Genomic DNA, 21,837 nt, shown 5'->3' on the forward strand with positions numbered 1-21,837 from the left:
AACCGTGTCCCCATCTCTAGCTGGAAGAGCCTGCTGCTGCCTCTATGCAGGCGATAAGACGCTTCAGGATTTATCTCCCCTCTCTGACAATCTGAGTGTTCACAGGGAAGGACCGGCTGAGTCTGGGAATGAGATCCCGACTCCTACTCCAGCCACACAGCAAATCTAGCACGATGAGAGGAGAGGAGGAATGAGAGGAGGAAGACGCTTCTGCCCCTGCGATCACATTTAACACGTTATTGCTCCCCACTATCAGATAAGGTCTGTGCATGCATTCCTGTGCTAGAAGCCAGCCTTCACCATCTTCCTGCAAGAGCTCAGACACTCAGCAAATTACAATCTGCGGGAATAAACAAGGGCCTTCCAACCGACAAAGGATTCCCAGGTACCGTGCTTCACTAAATCCTACCCTGTGCGGGGCCAAAGCTCTCTGTACTGTGCCTATGTGCAGAAGAGGCTGAGCTCATCCACCAAACCTACTCGTCTGGATTATATTATTATTATTTCTATGATTATTATTATTTTGGTGTGTTTCATTGTTTAACTCGGTTATTATTTCTGATACTATCTATCACTACTGTTTACTATTATTATTACAACTATCCACATTGATACCACTATTAATAATATTATTGATACTTTTATTTCCATTTGACTAGAAGGTAAACTCCTAGTTTTGCTACAGGCCTGAATACATTGGCCACACATCAACAATATTGTCCCATGATTTGCATGGTTATTATAACACATTGTGATAGGCAGGAAATATTATTACTGTAATAAATGTGACATTTACAGCAATATTTACTTCATACATACTGGTCTATTCCCATAATTTAGACTCATATTTATAGGGCGTTACTCCAAAGAGCAAATTAGGTATGTGTAAAGAAGAAAGATGATAATCTGTTACTAAACTGATCTCACGATACACATGCCCAGCACTTCTAGTTCGAGGGAGTACAATAATGTCCTGCTTGGTAATAACAATACAAAAATATTTCCAGGGCATTGGAGAAGTTGCCTGGATGTTGTGCACTATACTAAATGTTATTAGAACTTCACTGTAAAGTTTTGTAATTCACCTGTTATAAAGCTAACGACTATATCAGACATTTACTAATTTATATAAAGTAGTTTTTCTTTCTGCATAAAGAATACTTTTAGCTGCATCTGATTTTATACACAGTAATAAGTGACTTTTTTTTTGAAGGAATGTCAGTTATCTGGTCAGTTGTTTGTGGCTAGTAATGTCAGCTGGAAACAGTTGGAGTCATTTAGGTAGAATCAAGTCAGTATAAATGTATATACAGTACAAAGGCACTCCCCATAGTGCAAGTTATAGTTGTGATCGAGCAATTGCAGGATCACAAACGTTTTCTAGATCAGTTGCTGTTGTATATTTGTATGCTACGTGCAGTATAGGACTGCAGTAATGTGAATATATGTATATATATAGTTTATATATTTACAAGTTTATTTGTACAGTTTATATGTGCGCATACTTTATTTCTATAGTGTATATATGTGCATAGTTTGAATTTGTTTGCTATATAAAAATGTGTTGTCCCAAAGTAGTGTGTTCGTGTGGTTGTGTGTGATAGAGTGTGTATTTGCCTCTGTTTGTTTTTTCTATTTGCAGTAAAACAATTATTGAAGTTCGACGATACAGTTACATTATGCCAACAGTTTACCTACAATATAAGTGTGTATTTATACAGAGCACGATACAAACATACATACCAGTACAGGCACTATAAATGCAGTAGAATCCTCGTCATCTAAAACTAGTTTCTAAAACTTTACTATGAGTACAAATAACACATAGAGATAAACATAGATAGATAGATAGATAGATAATGTAGATAGATAGATAGATAGATAATTACTTTTTCCCCATTATAAAGAGCGGTCATATATGTGAATGGAGAACCTGTAACGTGTTAACTAATAAATGCAGTAATGGGATGGGTAGTAGCATATATAAGGCCTCCTACTCTTTTTAGAAGCCAGCTTTGTTATGTGTACATACAGACAGTGATATTCAGATACATAATAAGACCTAAATGTGTTTGCAGCGCAGGGTCCCTTTGTAACATGGCGGACACGGATGAGGGATATGGGCTGCCTGATACTCCAGTGGAACCAGATCCCAAGGAGCTACAGTGTGATCCTAAGCAGGACAGCCAACTAGGGGCCAGCAGTAAGACCCCTACCTCCCCACAAGCGGCCTTTACTCAGCAGGTAAGCAAACGGATCGCTTCTAGAAATGCTTTAGATTTGGAAATATTGAATATCTAGAATATGAAATTGAACACGTCGACATATACACATGTATGCAGCCATATGTGCACATAGCTACACAGCCAGGCTATATCCAAGGAGCTAGCAGTTATTTTCATAAAACCAGGAAGAGAGAGCTATATATTACCCTGTATCTAGGCTATTGTACCAGCCTGTGCATGTACGCAGCCTGTTGAACATACAATGTTATATAATAGGAGTATACACGATGGGAAATAAACTGTAGATCGGCGGGGAATGTGTATATATACACTAAAACATTCTCAGACTGTGTCACAAGCACGAGATATCTACCCATCGATATGGGTATATATATATATATATATATATATATATATATATATATACACACACATACATACACACAGATAGGTAGGTATCTTGTGCTTGTGACACAGTCTGAAAATGTTTTTGTGCCATAACTTCATGCACTGTCGCCTGGGGGGCGGGGGGTAGATATTTATATATTATATATTACTATCGACGTAATATTTAGTGTTGGATATGAACTCTTTAATGATTTATTTTCCATAAACTTCTACATACTGTATAGACATTCTACATATGGAAATCCTAACAGCTCAGTTACTAACTTGTTGATTTGTGCCCAGGGAATGGAAGGCATCAAAGTGTTCTTGCACGAACGGGAGTTATGGATGAAATTTCATGAAGTAGGCACGGAGATGATAATCACCAAGGCCGGAAGGTAAGAACATCAGACTGTATGATTAACATGTGGGTTTTAGTATCTTATTTTATTAAAGTGGGTGTCAGTTTACTGATATTAAATATTAAGTGCCCCCTACACTAGAGAAAATGGTGGTATATTCAAGACAAGACTTATAAAATAGGTTGGGCACTAAACTGAGTACAAGCAAGCAAGATCACAACACACAGCGCGTAAATAGGTAGAAAGAAAGTTGAAGACGAAAGATGGATACCTCCAAAAACATTGCATGATATACTTATGGACCCAGATAGGTAAAAGAAGAATTCCTGTATAGCTATATTGTGCTAATGAAAAATAACAAGAAAGTGAAATGATACAGATGACGTAAAAGAAGGAAATAAGGATGGAAGTAATAGGAGGCGGAAGACACGTCCATCCCATCCAGCTGCTATCACTGGAGTCTTTCTCTACAGTGCACTGGATTGCATCCAGAAGATCGGGGAAACGGCCTGGCAGATCCTCAGGATGTCCTAGTACAATCTAATAGAGACATTTCATTGCTAGTGGATTATTGCAGGAGGTGTATGGTGAATATCACCATTGTGCAGTCCCGGTTTATACTGGACCTCGTGTATACATCATGTGCGGTGTATGCTTGTGTGTGACAAGTGGTGCATGCGAGCCCTGTACATGGAGGGTATGTATAGAAAATTGTAGAAATATGCAACTGACAAATAGTGGAGCGGATCTAGTTTCCCCCGAGCAGGGAAATAAATGGCTTTTACTGCACTTTGGTTACAAAGATAAAACAGCAAAATCGCCTTTATAAACCTGTTGCAGGAATAGGGGCGACACAGTCACATGTGCAGGGAGGGTGGGGGGGGGGGGGCTTTCTGCTTCCTGTACTTACACAATTCTTAAAAAAAGGCCATTTATAGTATTTTATTGTACAGCGAGGAAATAGTGACAATCATCATCATCATCGTTATTATGGGCAGATATTAGCGACCGGGAAACAAATGATAGTAAACGCAAGAGACATAAACTGGATTAATCACCGTTGGTGTTACTGATAATAGAAATAAAATTGATAGGGATGATGATGCTGATAATAACAATAATGTTATTGAAGTTGTGAACATATTAACTGTATTACAATTCTCTTACTTTCTGTATTCTTCTATAGTAAAATCTCTCCCTACGAGTCGGGATCTTATATAATGCTTCTGAAAACAGAAATACTGAAATATTTCCTAATGAAAGCAGAAAGTATTGTACTGTGTGCTCAACACACACACACACACACACACACACACACACACACATAAACACATCTCTCTTATTAATGGCCGCGGTGCAAGAGTGTAATCATTGGAAATATATGCATTAGTATTAGAAGCTTCGACTATATTTTTTCTTATGTGATATCTTCATATGTTGGAAGTTAAAGTTATTTCCAATGTGAGATGTAACTTCTCTGTTGTACAGTATTATCGCAGAGCAAGAGGTGGTGGTGCAATGTAATTTACATGTGCGATGTAAAATAAGTTATGCAGAACATAATGCTAATGTATAGTAATCACCAGTTATATTAATAATCCCGTGCCTGTCTATAACTGCTCAGTGCTAAACACATCCAATATTGCATAAAGTAATAGGATTACAAGGGGCATTGACAACACAAAATCTAATTTTTAGTACCAGTCATCCCCAACAAAAACAAATGTTAAAGCACCCAGTCTTAAGTGTATGTATTTTAAATTGTTCAGGAAAAAATATCTATCTATCTATCTATCTATCTATCTATCTATCTATCTATCTATCTATCTATCTATCTATCTATCACATATCTATCTATCTATCTATCTATCTATCTATCTATCTATCGCATATCTATCTATCTATCGCATATCTATCTATCTCATATCTATCTATCTATCTATCTATCTATCTATCTATCTATCTATCTATCTATCTATCTATCTATCGCATATCTATCTATCTATCTCATATCTATCTATCTATCTATCTATCTATCTATCTATCTATCTATCTATCTATCTCATATCTATCTATCTATCTCCTAAATATACACTTTAAAGCATTGTTGAATATGGATAGAAAATATACTATTGTTAGCTGCTAACTATGCCTATGATGAGTTGTACAGCTGATTTGCTGCTCCCTAGTATTTCCTTGAATTACATATTATAAAGTTTGATTTTTGTGAATTCTGCACTATATCAGTGCTTAGATTCCAAGTAAAAGAACATCAAGCTTAATAACCTTATTCTGGAACTCTTATGGAAGGCTTTGTAATGAATGTTCTCTGCTGAATCTAGTTGTACTATATGTAAAATTTTATATGAAATGCTATAAAGTGTTCCTAAAATAATTAAATATGAAAACTTTCCACAAACTCTGCCTTTACATTCAGTAATAATTATGAAAATGATTGTCTACATATTTGAGATGATTATAAAATAATTACTGCACTATGGTAAAAAGTTTAATTTCCTGTATGATCTAAGGAAGCAGTCATGCCACTTAAGAATAGTCGACCCATACATTTCTCATTTCTATGCAGCCAGTATCAGTCCTGTGTCTAGGGTACATTATTATCCTCCTATAATTGCTATTTACCAAACTCTCATACCTGCACAGATGGAACAACTCCAACAATAAATTCAGCACCAGTTTTATCACAGAAAGGGGAATTCTACTGATAAAAATGGAATATCGAGGGATGAGGAATTCTTTTCTGAAAGACTTTGCTTCCATTTTAATTTCTTGATAATGAAAAATGATGTAACTTTTATCACAGTACATAAACTGTATGCCCATACATAACTGTGGCTGGTGCTGTACACTTCCACCAATACTATTAGATCAATGAAGAGGAGACCACACCAATCATTAAAATTACTCAATTACTGATAATGTATTAAGATAGAATTTAGATACCTGGGTGCACATGTGCAATATACCGTCAGCACCCAGCCCAATCACTGACTGTAATAACAAATATGGCTTAGCCAGGTAATATATAGTTAACCTAATAGCTGCAGAGGCCATTTAAATATTATGATTTCACAAATCACTGATACATGATCACTGATATAAAAATTGATCACATCATTGCAGGTATGGTATATATGTCACCATTTTCAAATACCAGTTCAACTGTAGTGGCATTGTACTTTAACAAGAAAAGTTGGATGTTGGACATTTACAATTATATGACTGCACAAACAATAATGATGGCTTTTATGTATAAATGATCAATTTTAATCAATGTTAAACAATAGTTTTATTGTTTATTATTGATTTCTCAAAAACTAATAGTAACAATAATTGAGATGTGTAAACTGGTCCTAGAGATGACCTTGAATGCATCAATCATGGGAAAGGTTTTAACAAAAATGACCAAACGTAACAATATCGGGCCTCATTTATCAAAATTGTCTAATGGAAAAATTGTCTTTTGCCCATAGTAACCGATCAGAGCGTAGCTTTTATTTCTGAAACTGCTCTAGTAAGATATAAGCTGCACTGTAATAGGTTACTCTGGGCAATAAAATCAGTTTTTCTACTAAGGTGGTTCACATGGGGCAGAATTGGTCTGCGAGGACATTTGTGTGTCGCAATGTTATCTCTATGCGGCTTGAAATCTGCATCTGTTAAAATCTGTGCGTTTTTACTTTAAAACTGCAAGAATGAATTCTGCTGCAGACATCTTGCATAATTGTTGTTGCAGATTTCTAACCGTAACAGCATGTAATTAAAGTCTGCAGGAAAAAGACGCAATAAATTCCAGAAAACGATCCACGGGACGCATTCCGGAGATAAAAATGCAGCAAAATCTGCACTCTTTGACAAAATTCACAACTGCATTGTGTCCTGTAGAATAATTTCACCCATGTAAAAGCACCCTTTAGACAGTTCTGATAAATTAGGCCCAATGTTTTCTTGTAAATGGGAAAAAGACCAAATGATAAACAATAAATGGATGATTTTTTGTTCAGACAATTGTTCATGCATATTCTGCTTACTAGGTGTAGACAGACGTCTTAAATAACAGGACGATAACACTACTTGATGATCACTATGAATAAAATGATCTTCACGATGATTTATAACCAACCCATTGTTATCTTCCCTGTATAATCACTGGAGGAAGGCTTACCACAAAGAGTGGTTATGGGAAGAGATGGAGGAGAATATGATATATAAAGTGGAGTCAACCTCTGTAATTATTAAACCTCTAATAGCACTATGCATGCTCCAAATTCAATACTGGGTATGACAAATCATAAATGGAGATATTTTCTATTCCACTGATATTGCAACGCAGGAAGGCAATCATATATTACTGAGCCTTTGCGTCAGAAGAAAAACTGTTCCTTTCCTATGTAATAGAGAACGGTATGTCTAGATAAATATGGGTAATAATTATTAAACTGGGAGGACAGAGTTACCAATTAATCTTCATGGACAGACAGAAGGCACACCCTAAATAATAAAACTAATATTGCCTGAAAGGATCAAGTGGAAGGAATGTGTAAAATTCAAATTTGTTCCATTTTTAGTTTCCATTAAAGTTAATGGAGATCATGTAAATTCTTGAGACTTAAGTTTCATATTGAAGGTCTTTTCTCATATATTCATGCTCTTCTATTGTCCTGTTTCAGGCGTATGTTTCCAAGCTACAAGGTGAAAGTCACTGGCCTGAACCCCAAAACCAAGTATATCCTTCTCATGGATATTGTGCCAGCTGATGACCACAGATACAAGTTTGCTGATAATAAATGGTAAGCAGCTCACCTTCTCTGTTTATGCGAAGTGTACTCAGTATTCGGTAATCATTACTGGCAAAATATAAGCCCACTGAATACACACAGAGATTTTTTACTAGGTTCTAAAAGATACATTTACTAGGAGTCATGTAAAATTGGTGGCATTAAATATATTTGAAGTTACTTGAACTGGAACTAAAGGTCTGTACTTCAGGTCCAGCCTATGATTCCAATGTGCTGGTATCTGTCACAAATAGCTGGCATTCAGAATTCCAAAGGATATATATATATTTGACAAATATGCTACATGTTTGTGATGTGCCTTGTGATACTTTGTTACATACATCTTTTTGCATTTGGATTATTTGAATTATCAGTTTATACCATAATCAGTAGAATCTTATTTAGGGTTACAGTTTAGGGTACGTCCAATAAACATTCTGACTGCATTGCAATGTGAAAATAATGTATTGCTGCAGACACACAGAATGAAAAGTAGAACAAACAATCCACCTATATGTCTATGGGGTTAGTCTACTTTTCTATCAGCTAAAACATATTCTCTATTATGTGTAAAGAACAGCCACTTGTGTATCCTGTAAGCCTGTGTTTAGAACATCTGCATGCTCTCATCCTATACCTGTACCTGTGAGTTATAAAGAAATTGCAGCTAAATTATTGCATATATCGCATTGAAAACTTCACGTAACCTTTAGTGTTTTGAACTGTTTTCCACAATAATGTAGATCTTAACACAAAGAAGTCGTAAAAGTTACACAAAGTAGAAATCACTGTTCACTTCTTCTTCATCGATGCTTCCAGAATTCTCAGTTTTAAACCTATTTGTGTGTGTATTTAAAGGCTCTTGTATTTCAATCATTGTGTACTTGATGCATACCAGGAAGGAAAAATTGGGCATAGTAGTAATACACTTATAATAGGACATACATAAGGCATGCTAAGGTACTCCTCTGTAAAAACGTAAAACAATTGGTTGTTTTAGATGTTTGAAAAAAATAGCCAAAATTGTAACACCCTTGGCGCCCATTTATTCATGGTGTTGTATGAGAATTCTGGAGGTAGTTACACCTTTTTTTTTTGTTGCAAATCAGTTTAAACAGATTTACTATTGATTTTCAGTAAGAACAGATATTACGCCTCTCACTCCACTTTTCAAATGTCTAGAGCATTGGCCAGCTACTTGGCCATGAGTTCGAGACATTTATGATACTGATATTTTAAAAAGTCCTAAAATTTTATCACAAGCTTACTCCAGTAGGTGGGTGGTGTAAAAAGTGACTCCATCTCTCTACACATATTTAACAATGTGACACATTTATTAATATTATTCAATATTTGATAACATTGTTGCATTTTAAACTGGAAAAGGTAAAAAGGCATTTACAGCATCAAACATTCCCCTGATGATAAATTCCCCATAGTTTGTGGTATAACTGTAATATAATCAGAGTTCCATTAGTACTTTTCTTATGATCCCAAATGTGTCCAAATATTCTAAGTGGCCCATTCCCTTGGATCACAAGGGAACTGTAGCTGTAATAGGGAACTCTGCTGGATAGTTTATTGAGTGTTCTATACATAGCAGAGGGAATGCTGAGATCTAACGCACCATCTGAATTGATGTTTTCATGTTGGATGGGTTTTTGACTTACCCAAAAAGAAGACAGTTGTTACCAGTAAATGCTTTGAATTGTCCTATGGGAGGCTTTTTACCAGAGTACTAAAAATTGGGGAAAACATGACCTGATACAGTTAATGAGAGTTGCTCTGGCTAGATGACACCTTTTGAATTGTGTGCAATTAATCCAGGTGACATTAATAGGCAAATATTATACTTCTTAAATGCCAATAAAATGCAAAATATTGTAAATTACTCCGTTTTTTAAGTGAAGCATAAAGATGATGATGTCCTTTGACTTATTCTTATAAAGTGAAGTCCTAAGACATCCCTAAAAATTCTCAGACCCACCTATGGCACTTAAAGGGAGTCTGTCAGCTCGAACATGATGTTCAAACTGCAGGCATGATGTTATAGAGCCGGAGGAGCTGAGCAGATTGTTATATAGTTTTATGGGGAAAGATTCAATATAACTTGTGTTCTATTCATTTATATCTCTGCTCATTCTGAGCTGAACAGTCCAGTGGGCGGAGCCATCAGTGATTGACAGCTATTTGTGAATAACTGTACATATAGGGGTAGCTGTCAATCACTGACAGGACCACCCATTGGACCATTCACCTCAGTGACGGTGCGGCATAATCTGTACTGCGCATGCGCGTAGGCTGGTGCTTCCGCAGTATAGATAAAGAAGAATACGGACAGGCACAGGGTTGGATTCCACTAGGGGGTCCCGCATGCTGGATCCGACCCTGTTGTGTGCAGGAGGCCTAAGGGTTCATGTCCACGACTGTGTTTTCAGCGCATATTACACGTGCATTGCACTGACACTGATACGCGGTGAATGGAGTTAATGAAAGTCTATGGACTCTCATTGATCCATGCACATGTGGTTGTAGACACTGCATATCGATATGCAAGAAAAATAAATTGCGACACACTCTAGTTCTCTTCGTTCAACTCAGAGTGAGCCCTATACATTGGTATAGGCAGCGTATGAAAAGCTGTTTACACGCAATACATTGCATACTGCTGCGTGCTCCCAAGTGGGAGAATTGCCCACTGGAAGAAAACACTCAGGCCACTCTCACACAAAATCGTGGCATTTTTACTACGATTTTAAGCGACGTTTTTGAACACACGTCACAGTGCTTAAAAGTGCTTTTAATAGACCCTATCTTTGTGATGGGTGATGAGGTGCATTAAAAAGTGCTAAAATGTGCAAAAATAGAACAGACAGCGATCAAAAATTGCCACATTAGGAATGCTGCGTTCTAGGGCATTGTACTGCAGTTAGCATGGCGCTCGAGACACCGCGCTAATTGTAGTAAATAGCGGCATGTGTGAGAGTGGCCTCAGGTGAGAGAACCCTAAGTTCACTGTTTTCGTAATTCCCTTACTGTTGACTCTGGAAAATGAAACATACATATTACATGTTTTCTAATTTAGTTATGATTTCAGCTAATATTACTAAATTAAGATACAAAAAGATCATAAGCTAGAGCTTCCTAAACTATTTAGAATCAATTAAAAATGGAGCATTCTATTATGTCCCCCATAGCCTATCACATGCTGAGCAGAAGATCCTCTCTTCAGCTCTGGAAAGTTTTCTCTCTCACTTTCACATTCTTGCTGTGTTGTCAGGCTGCCCTTACAATCATCTTTATCAGTTGTCCTTATCTACTTTAAGCTGGAGGGGACGGTGATATTTTTTGTTACATTGTTTGCATTTCTGCTCCTGGGAGTACCAAAATTCAGTTGCAAGGCACTGAATTCTAAGGCTGGGTTCACACAGCAGAATTGTTGCAGAATTTCCGTGCAGAAAGTCCACATGGCAATTCCGCCAGCGGCTCCTAATCTCAGGATTTTTGTAAAAATCTCATCCACACGCTGCAGCCAAGCTGCACAAAAACTGACATGCGGTGCAAAATTCAATTCCACAGCATGTCAATTCTTTTCTATTTTCCGCAGCAGCCTCTCTCCTCTCTATGAGGAGAGACAGCCACAGCGGATTGCCGATGGCGAAGCCACTCCAAAACCCGGAGCTAAAGGCCGCAGGTTTTGAAGCTGCACTTTCCAGTGGAATTCTTACGTTTTTTCGGTGCAACCATTCCACGAGAATTCTGCAGGAATTCCGTCCCGTGTGACCCCAGCCTAACAGCTCCTAGGCTCAGTTCACCATTTCCTCCTGCTAGGAGTTCTCCTTTCATCATAGGTATGATGAGATATAAAGAGATGTAGAAGATGGCGAAATCAATGGTGATTGTGGATGAGAGAATTTGTAACATGAAGTAGTGGTTAACTGTGTTGAAAGCAAAACACAGGTCCAGAAGGAGGAGAACAGTAAAGTTGAGAGGCTTTGGCAGCTAAAAGATCAATAGTGACTTTGAGTAAAGTGGTTCCAGTAGAGTGGGAGAAGTCAGATTGTAGACGGTTGAAAAGTGAATTGGATCTTAGGTGGGTGGACACTTCAAGGAACTTTGAGGCAAATGGGAATAGTGAGATGGGGTGATAAGTGGACAAAGAAAAGGAGTTGAGGGATTGCTTCTGAATGGCTGTGATGGTTGCATGTGGAAATGAAAAAGTGAAGATGCAGGTGGTAAATGATAGGTTAAAGAGATGGGTTGTAAAGGTAAAGTCCCCTGGTGCAAGCACCGAGTTGTGACCGACTCCTAGGGTGATGTCACATTGTGAGGTTTTCTTAGCAGACTGTTTTTGTGGTGTGGTTTGCCATTGCCTTCCCCAAAAGAGATGAGCTAGGCTGGAATAAACAGTAAATATTGAGGATTAAGTGGAATTGGATTTGGTCAAGTGCATCGGGGATGAATTATAATTTGGAGAGTAGGGTGAAAAGATTTCTTGCAATAATGGTGGAGAAGCAGGATATTGTGGAAGAGCACTTAGCGGTTATATAGAGAGTTGAGGGGACTATAGATAGAGGCATTACTTACAGAAACCAATAAGATTCCTGCTTTCATTTTCTTTCATTTTTTTCTATGTATGAAACCACCAGAGACTAATTGGGGCTGGATAAACACAGTAGTATGTTGAAGATGAGGTGGAATGGGATGGGTTGGGTGAAGTGCACAAGCGGTGAGATGTTATTTAGAGAATATGGTGGAAAGTTGTTCTCCAGTTGAGAATTGTTTGTTTGTAGTAAAGTCTTCCTTTCACATTAAGTGAATGACATGGTGGTGCAGTTCATTTTTTTACACTTACAGCTGCATTTTTGTAATACGTTACCAGTACATTTGATGGCAAGAATGGAGTTATCCACAGAGATATTCTTGTCAAAAATACACCCAAAAATACATCAATTTGAAACCACTACAGAAACCTAATAGATCTCCACTAGAAGTCACGAGAATCTGCCAAGATTCATTGGAACCTGTTTGAAAACAGATCCATCAAAACAGCCATGGTTTCATTAGGAACAGAAGTCATTATACTAATGTGAGAAGAGACTAGAAAGAACTCTTTAATAGAGATGAGCGAGCATACTCACTAAGGACAATTGCTCGAGCGAGCATTGTCCTTAGCGAGTATCTCCCCGCTCGGGAGAAAAGGTTCGGCTGCCGGGTGGGTGACAGGTGAGTTGCGGCAGTCAGCAGGGGAGAGTGGGGGGGAGAGAGATCTCCCCTCCGTTCCTCCCCGCTCTCCCCCGCAGCTCCCCGCCCACCGCCGGCAGCCGAATCTTTGCTCCCAAGCGGGCAGGTACTCGCTAAGGGCAATGCTTGATCGAGCAATTGCCCTTAGCAAGTATACTCGCTCATCTCTACTCTTTAACCGTTCCTCATAACTACTTTATGTAAAGTGGTAGCTTTACTTTGCTATACGTATAATAGAGGGTCTCATATCTGAAGACCAATTAGAACACCTTTATTTATATCGATATCACCTTTACTTATATAGCGCATGCATTTTGCGCAGCACTTTACATCACTTGATATTTGGTTCTGCCCCCATTGGGGCTCACAATCTATATTCACCTATCTGTATGTTTTTGGAGATCCCTACTTTCATTTTCCAGTTTGCTCTCAAAATGTTAAAACTTGCATGTTTTTTAGATTATGGGCAGCATTTCTAGTTTTGCTTACAATATAATTTTCCATTAGAATTGGAAGAATTATTTTGCATCCCATTAAGAAACACCACATCAAGATGCAGCAGTCATTTTTAGGGCAGCAGTCGTTGTGGTTTTTTGTCATCCTCATGTATTAAAATATATTTTTAACTTTTACTAGTAGCTTGGAATATTAATATTGTTTTGACTTCAGTTTAATAGTCATGGATCTAAGTCACATGGGTTTTATTGGATTAATTACACTTTGATTACAAAAGAAAACAAGTGGCATCATTAAATGAAAAATGATTGCTAACACAGTTTATAGCAGGATGCTGCTTTCTGTCATAGGCTTTGTATTAATACTTTTTTATGGCTTTGGCAAAAGAACGAATAATCTAGTCATACGTTAACAGTCACATTTGGTTGACTGTAACAATGTCTTATAGTAGTTGGATACAGTTGTATTGCTTGGCTTTCTGATAGTTGACTGTAACCATTTCTTATAGTAGTTGGATAGGGTTGTATTGCTTGGAAGGATTTCTGATACTTAGTTTTACTGTATATCACATCTTGTTCTATTTAAGAATGGGCGTTCCAAACATAAGCCACAGTTTAAATATGTGTTCTTGGCGGAGAAGCAGAGGAACCCTTTCAGTAGAAGCTGTTGATGGGGAAATGCTTCTGTTGGTAATTGTTTATCGTAACCAGTAAGATTTATAATCAATATCACACCCCTCATTCAACTATGCAAAATCTAGAGAAATGTAGCATATGACAAGCACAGATAAAAGAAATGGCTACACCACTACATAAATACCATCCACAATATTAATCACTACAGGAAGTAGTGGAACCACTGACATGTTTTCTGCAGCAGGATGTCCTATTGAAGACAATGGGGGACATTTCTCCATAGTGTCATATGGTGCATGAAATTACATGTTGCTGATAATAGTGTAAATTGTACCAAATATATCAAATGAATGCACTTGGAATTATATATGTGATACAATATACTAGATGTGCTACATACCCTTCTCTTCCTCATGCATCTCGTACGTATATACCAATATATTTTGCACCAAAAGTGGTGCATGTTTTTAACTCCTTGAGTGTTTCAGTCCTACAAGACCAGACACTTTTAGCGAATTTACGCATGTGGTGGTTTAGTGGCCCTATTTTTTCTTGGGTTACCAAAATAATTTTTGCTTTGATTTTATTTTTCGTGAGACAGGGATTTTTTTTAATAGCTTTTTTTTTTCAATAAAATTTGTTTTCCTTTTTCTGCTTTATTAAATGAAATGCGTACAGATTTTTAAAAAAAATGTATTTATACATTTTTCTTTTTACATTTATTACATTAACTCTAATATAAAGTGCAGGAATGGATACCCCATTTTGTTTCAGACTTTTTGCAGTTCCTTTTAGCCAAGCTTCTTTCTTTCAATACTTTGCAAAACTGCTGAGGTAGACAGAAAAAAAATGCAAAAAAAAGAAGACCAATAAATTAAATTTATGCCATTTTTTTATGAAAATGTGTGATACAATTCTGGCACATTTTGCCCAGTAAATCTTTATTTCTTAGGGTTTTCATTGTCACCTGAAATCAGGCAGCACATATGAATTACAGTGTTGGGGCAGGTCCCTAAATTATTACAGGGAAGGCATGGGCAGGTCATTGGCAAGGTTGTGTGACAGTAGTGTTGGGTATACAATACGTGTGTTTTCATTGCTTTTCTGCACATCTTCACAACACTGCAGAAATATGTAACAAACTATTAGAGAAAGTGTTTTTTTGCTGAATTACTGGCATAATGCATTACGTGATGCGTATTTTTGCCGCTGCTTAGTCATGTCCTGTTTATTTTTAGAAGTATTAAAGCTGTCGCCATGTGAGAGAAAGCAACAGTGCAAAAGCATGCGAATTGTGGTACGCATCCAAGATGCCATCATGTTTGTCATAGACAACAGAACTTGTAACAATTTAAAGAGCCCCTTGTATCTAAAAGTTTAATGTGTTCACATTCAGAATACTTTATTGCATCCTAACAGTTTGATAGGCACTTGATTCGGTGTAACAAGCTCTTCCATTTGCTATCAAACCTGCTTCCTATTCTAATACAGTTTTCGGAGTTAGGTATTCATCTAAAGTTTCACATCTGAATAGAACTATATGAAAAAGGATTAGCTCTAAGATCAAGTTTTCCTCTGGAAGAACTGAATTGGCTGGGTTCACACAAGCGGATTTGTATTGCAGATTCTGCGTGGATGATCCGCGGTAAAACGCGGGCATTAAAAGGCATGCTTTTTAGATTTTTCATTCACACTCGCGGATGTAAAATGCATATTGCACGAGTGGAAGAAAAATCGCACTATGCCCTATTTTGCTGCGGAATTCACGTGGACAGCCTCCATTGATGTCAATGGAGGCATTTGACCCGCAGCCCATACGCCATTAGCATATTGTATGGGATGCAGGTACCCGCGTCATAACTAAGCGGCCACACGGGAAATACAAATAAATACAAAAAAAACCTGTACTGCATATGACTGCCTGCGAGCCTCAGTGGTCATCCGCAATACAGTTAAGAGGTATGCAGGGTCACCAGCCGGATCCTGCTGCGGCCCCCTCGCACGCGGAATCCGACCCGCTTGTGTGAGCCCAGCCTAAGGGATTTTAGGTGCAGACATGATCAGATTTACAGCATGTGGCAGAACATGCTGCAGACTTTCTTATACGGGCTCCATATAAAGTACATTATCACTGTATTGTCATAGAATGGTACGCATGGCAACATTGAAATGAATTAGCAATGTATTTTGAATCTGTGTGCATGGGGCCAAAGATTTTAGGAAACAGTCAAAAGGCAAATACAATGATTATTGTGTTTATTTATTTAGTAGTATTATAAGTATTGAAAGTTATGTTTTAAATATATCATTAGCCAAAACTAGAAGCCAACAAAATGATACTGTTTTTGTAATTGAAATATAACTTTTTGGACACATCATAAGAGCTGTGGGCAAGGCCACATTAAGGTGGGTGAAAGCCCCTGGGCAAAAAAAATGTGCCATTCTACTTCTGGAACATGGACCATCTGATCCCTATTAGCAGCCACACATAGCTTATGGTCCTCTCCATTAATGTCCATGGAAACAGACAATCTAGTGTCTTCAAAGAGAACCACATGCATGCATCTCCACCTCTTTTAGTCGAATAGCATCACTGAACGCCCATAAGGGCATCCCAGAGATGGTCAATGTATACAATATTCACATAACTAGTGACTGAATTAGAAAGTGATAGATTACATGTTGTGCCCACTACAAGTCATATATGTGAAAGTAATGTGTTAACTAATAAATGGACTAATGGGATGGGTAGTAGCACAGAGAGGGCCTTCTACTCCAGTACACATGTTCCTGTTGTAAGAAGTAAAGTACAGAATTGATAAAAGTAGTAATCCTGAATTGAGGATATGCTCCTGCTTAAATAGTTTTTAAGGTGGAGTTTGAAACAGAACAATATAGTACCCTGCATTGTGGCTGCTTACTTCTCAGTGAGGCCCAGTTTCCTGGATTGTATTTTCTTGTAGAAGCATAGAAACCGATGCCTCACAGGAACACTTTGTCCAATATATGGCATGTGATGGATGTGAGCAGGATGTGTTATTTTATTTACTTATGTGTGTTTACCACAATGGCAGTATCCATAGCGTCTACTGAAAAATAGTGATACCATATTCAGAATCTGTGTGATTACGAAAGTTGCCATTTTTACCACTAACATTATATGGAAATCCATGGGTGTCCCATTGCTTAACTCAAATGGAGTTATCTTCTATCTCCTTTTTAAAAAAAATTGTGTTCCTGTAAACTGCATTTACAGTCTTTGAAAGCAAGTAGTCAACTTACTAACTGATCCTGAAGACCAAGATCCTATAATCTTTCTGTACAATTCAGTGGATTTCTTGGTTTGTGTCCTTGATGTAGGTCAGTTACTGGGAAAGCTGAACCTGCAATGCCTGGGCGTTTGTATGTTCACCCAGATTCTCCTGCTACTGGTGCCCATTGGATGAGGCAGCTTGTGTCATTCCAGAAGCTGAAGCTTACAAACAACCATCTAGATCCTTTTGGACATGTAAGTATCCTTTTCCTAAAGTTTAATATAATGTATCACCAGAAAATGACCTATTGTTGAAGTCAAAGTTTTTATGCTAAAAACATATTTTTTAAAAATTGATGGTGTTTTTTTTCTACTGTTCCGTATTATTATCATCTATGTTAAAAAAAAAATCCTGAAATCTTGCAGTTTTCACACAGACCACTACGCCTCACAGGCTTACACTTCCTGTTCTGTAGAGATCACTTCTCAGCAGTCATCTCATTATCATCACAGGTACGATTACAATGCAAGGTAACACATCTACCATAAAGCTGAAGGCAGATCACACAGGATCCACCATTGATAGGTGATATTCACAACCGAACTCCTCCCCTCCCTGTACATTGAGCCCTTGTTTAAATCCCATTTTTATGTATAAGATTAAAAAAAACAACATGTTGGTGTTTTTTTTGTAATGTTTCATATCATCATCATTATACAACAAATTGTACTTGCACTTTTCATTCTGACCACTAAGCATCACAATAGGCTGGCATTTCTTGTTCTGTAGAGCTCACCTCTCAGCAGTTACTTCATTACCATCACAGGTAGGCATATAATAAACGGTAACACCTCTATTATACTGGCATTAACACAAAATCCACCATTAATTAAAGGTGATGGTCACAGCTCACATCCTGCCTCCTCCTTCCTCTATAAGGGGCACAGAACGTGCTCACTATAATCTATCATAGAAGTCATTAGGGAATATTTACTAAGCCTGGCATTTCAATGCCGGTCTTAGTATGATTTGCCCTGGTACATAATGTCCTTAATACATGAAGAGGTGCAGGCTTTTTCATATATTAAGCACATCCAGGCACGTTCATGCACCTCCTTAGGTCTGACCTGGCATCCATTTCTAGCGTCACTTACACCAGTTTCTGGCGTAACGTAGGAACGTTTCACAAAGGACGGAATACTCCGTAATGGCATTGTGGAATATGCCACCCCTGAATCCCGCACCAAACTATGGATTTTAATACAGAATTGCCATCAGAATTCTGTAATTTTCAATTCTGCATCAAAATCCACATGTTAGTAGTGCAGATTTGGGTGCAGAATATTCCGCATGAGGACATATTTTGCAATGCTGTCTCTAGATTCTTTATCTCTAAACTACTGTTAACACAGCTGATCAACAGCTTAGGAAAGTTGACTGCCCTCGTAATCATGCGCAGAAAGTAGAATAAAAAAATTAAAGCACATTAGAAAAACTAATTCTGCTTTTAATTAGTAAACAAAATCTAGGTGATACATTCCCTTAAGGCCAGTCTACATTAGCAAAAGGAACAAAGCGAACACTTATTAAAACAATATGACAGACTTTGAATAGGTCTGAGTATTTATTCAATGGGCCTCACAGTGAAATATTATAACTTTTAGTAGTGAATGAAGTAATATAAAGTGATGTAATGATTATTCCCATTGTTGTTTACAGACTGATTGTTAATACATTTGTTATGTCTATACTCACCCTAATAGTTTTTTGCTGCTTTTATGGATCGCCTAAACTGACAGGCCCGTTCCTGTTTGTATATAGGGAGAGACCTGTCTGTCTAGGCGATCCTCCGGGAAGAGGCTGGTGAGGCTCCGCCCCATGACTCCGATCTCCAGATTTTCATAGTATATTTTTCTGAAATTCTGTAGGGTTTCTGAATAGAACATACATGTCTGTACTGTAGGTGCTTGTCCTATATGCATGCTGCCTGTGGCTCAGACAGCAAAAACCTTACAAGAATGTAAATGACTGCCTAGTACATAGAGCCTTATTTTATGGCTGGCAATAGTATGTACAACCATATGTAAAGTCAAATTAAAGGGGTTTTCCGGTTTGTAAGACTTTAGAGGCAGTGGGGGACGAGTTACACAGTTTAAAAAAAAAAGCACAAAAAAAAGTACTCATCTTCTCGTTGCCACGCTGCTCTCCCGCCGCTGCTCCCAGACCTCCCATCTTCTGTTTACTTGGTCCGCAGTGGTCACGTGGGTTGTTTACCAATATGAGGCCGAACAGGGAAGTCACCCTGTCATCTGGCCTGGTGACGTCACCTGTCAAATGCCACGGCGCTGGAGTGCCGAAACGGCGATGTTGTGCCACAGTGAGTATATTGATTTCATATAGTTTTAGGCATAGGGGGCTCAAAACTATAAAAAAAAATTAAACTTGGACAACCCCTTTAAATACACATAGATATAGATTTATATATATACTATAACACTTTGTGCAGTGCAATGCGCTCATAACTGGTGATCAAGCTCAAGTGCAGAGAAATCTTCAGAGCATTAGGTTTTGTTTATTGATATTTGAATAGCTTACAGCTACTATTTGTACATTTTGGAAACATTGTATACATATTATGCAGTAAAGGGCTCATGTATAAAAAGCAAGATATCTTTGGAGGGCAGATGCATTCAAAGCAGTCATATTGCACATCTTGTCATACATATGTCACTAATTTTTAGAACTTTCCATGCTACATCTGCCAGAGCTCAACAAATTTGTATTTTATATAGAGAGCTGCATGCTAGCATATAATGAGCTATGCCCTTGTATATAAAAGAGAAGCTAATTGGTGTCGGTGCATCAGAGTTACATTTAGTTCTTTCATAAGGTTGGTGCTTGTTACTAATTCCATATTAGTCATGGTATCACCGCAAGGTTTATAAACTCCAACATTGCATACATGAAAGCCAATGTATACAGAAGGCAGATATTTAGGCTGGGGCTACATGGCAACTTTAGTTACGACGAGGATTGTGTAACCAAAAACTTCTCTGTAACCCTGCTATCTCACACTATCATTAAGGCCTCATTCCCACGGGTGATGTGTTATTACACCGGCCACATAGCTGCAGAAAATCGCATGGGCAAAAGAAAGCCGCGATCGAGTTACAGCTAAAATTAGCGTTTTCTCGTCCATTCACATGGCTGGGTGCGGCATATTAGCGAAAAAATACGCCCAAGCCCGGAATTTCCCCAGTCAGCATAAATCCTGTTAAGAGATGAACGAGCATGCTCGGTAAGGGCAGTTACTCGAGAGAGCACCGCTATTTTTGAGTAACTGCATGCTCACCGGAGAAAATTCGGGGTCTGCCGCGGGGGGGACGGGGAGCGGGCGGGGGGGCTGAAAGAGATCTCTCTCTCCCCACCGCTCCCCTCTGCAACCCCACGCCCCCCCCCCTAATTTTCTCAGATGAGCATGCAGTTACTCGAAAATAGCGGTGCTTCAATGGCTGTATTAGGTAAAATGGCTATACAGCAATCTTTGGTCACACCAAGGGCACTATGCAGCACTAGTCGTAATGGTGCCAAACTATTTCTTATGATTAATTATTGTAAATCGTAGTAATATTGTGTTTGTGGTGTAATCTTCTGTTGCATTTATTCCTTAAAAGTTGCAAATAACCTTTGTGGCTATTGCAAAACTTCCAACATGCAATTTACTACAAATTTACCACCATTTGCTCTTAATATGTAGTTCCAGCCTTGAGATTTGTGAGGAAAGTAGAGGAGGTTACAACTAAACAGTGGGACTTAGTGTTAGCAATCAAAACCAGTAATAAGTAAAAAAAACCCCAACATAAATAATATAAAAATAATATAGGTAGAACAATGGAAGTGTTTCTTTAAAAGTCTATTAGTGAAGCATTCCTTTATACCGCACAATTGTGACATGCTGTGTAGGGAGATGAAAGGGGCATAACGTGTATGAGGTATGAGGGCTGTGCGTTCATAGCCTGATTATATTCTGTTAGTGAAATCATGCAGGACTCCATAGTAACAGACTGGGAACACGGCCAAAAGGAATCTCTGATATTGCAACAAAATTCACGGCCACTCCACATTTTTCACTCTACCAATGTAACATTAGGAATGTTTAACAGCAAAACATAGACAGGGATATGTAAGAATAGAGGCATAACTATAAGCTCCTGGGCCCCATGACAAATCTGTAACAGGGCCCCTATTTACCATGTCTTTTTCTGTGGCTAAGCGGTTTTTGTGCCCCTGAAAGCGCCAGGTCCAGGTGCAACTTCTACCTCTGAACCCCCTATAGCTATGCTGCTGTGTAAAAAGTATCAAGTCAAAAAAACTAAATTATAGGCTTTTGGACTTCATTGAGTTTTGCTTGTCCCTGCTATGAATGCTATCGCCTTGGCACGCTATTGTCATTATTGGATGACAATGTTATAAAT

General features: G+C 38.1%; 1 protein-coding gene across 1 annotated transcript in view; it reads left to right on the top strand.

Moving 5' to 3' along the window:
• The first annotated feature begins 269 nt into the window (after positions 1-269).
• TBX5 (T-box transcription factor 5) overlaps positions 270-21,837 on the top strand; it is a 59,717-nt gene continuing 38,149 nt past the window's right edge. Inside the window, exons 1-5 of the mRNA XM_066601963.1 lie at positions 270-385; positions 2,079-2,244; positions 2,916-3,010; positions 7,666-7,785; positions 17,469-17,616. Of these exons, the coding sequence (XP_066458060.1) occupies positions 270-385; positions 2,079-2,244; positions 2,916-3,010; positions 7,666-7,785; positions 17,469-17,616 (645 nt within the window). The remainder of the gene's footprint in view (positions 386-2,078; positions 2,245-2,915; positions 3,011-7,665; positions 7,786-17,468; positions 17,617-21,837) is intronic.

This window comes from Eleutherodactylus coqui, chromosome 5, assembly GCF_035609145.1.
Source record: "Eleutherodactylus coqui strain aEleCoq1 chromosome 5, aEleCoq1.hap1, whole genome shotgun sequence".
In the NCBI taxonomy this organism is placed as follows: Eukaryota; Metazoa; Chordata; class Amphibia; order Anura; family Eleutherodactylidae; genus Eleutherodactylus; species Eleutherodactylus coqui.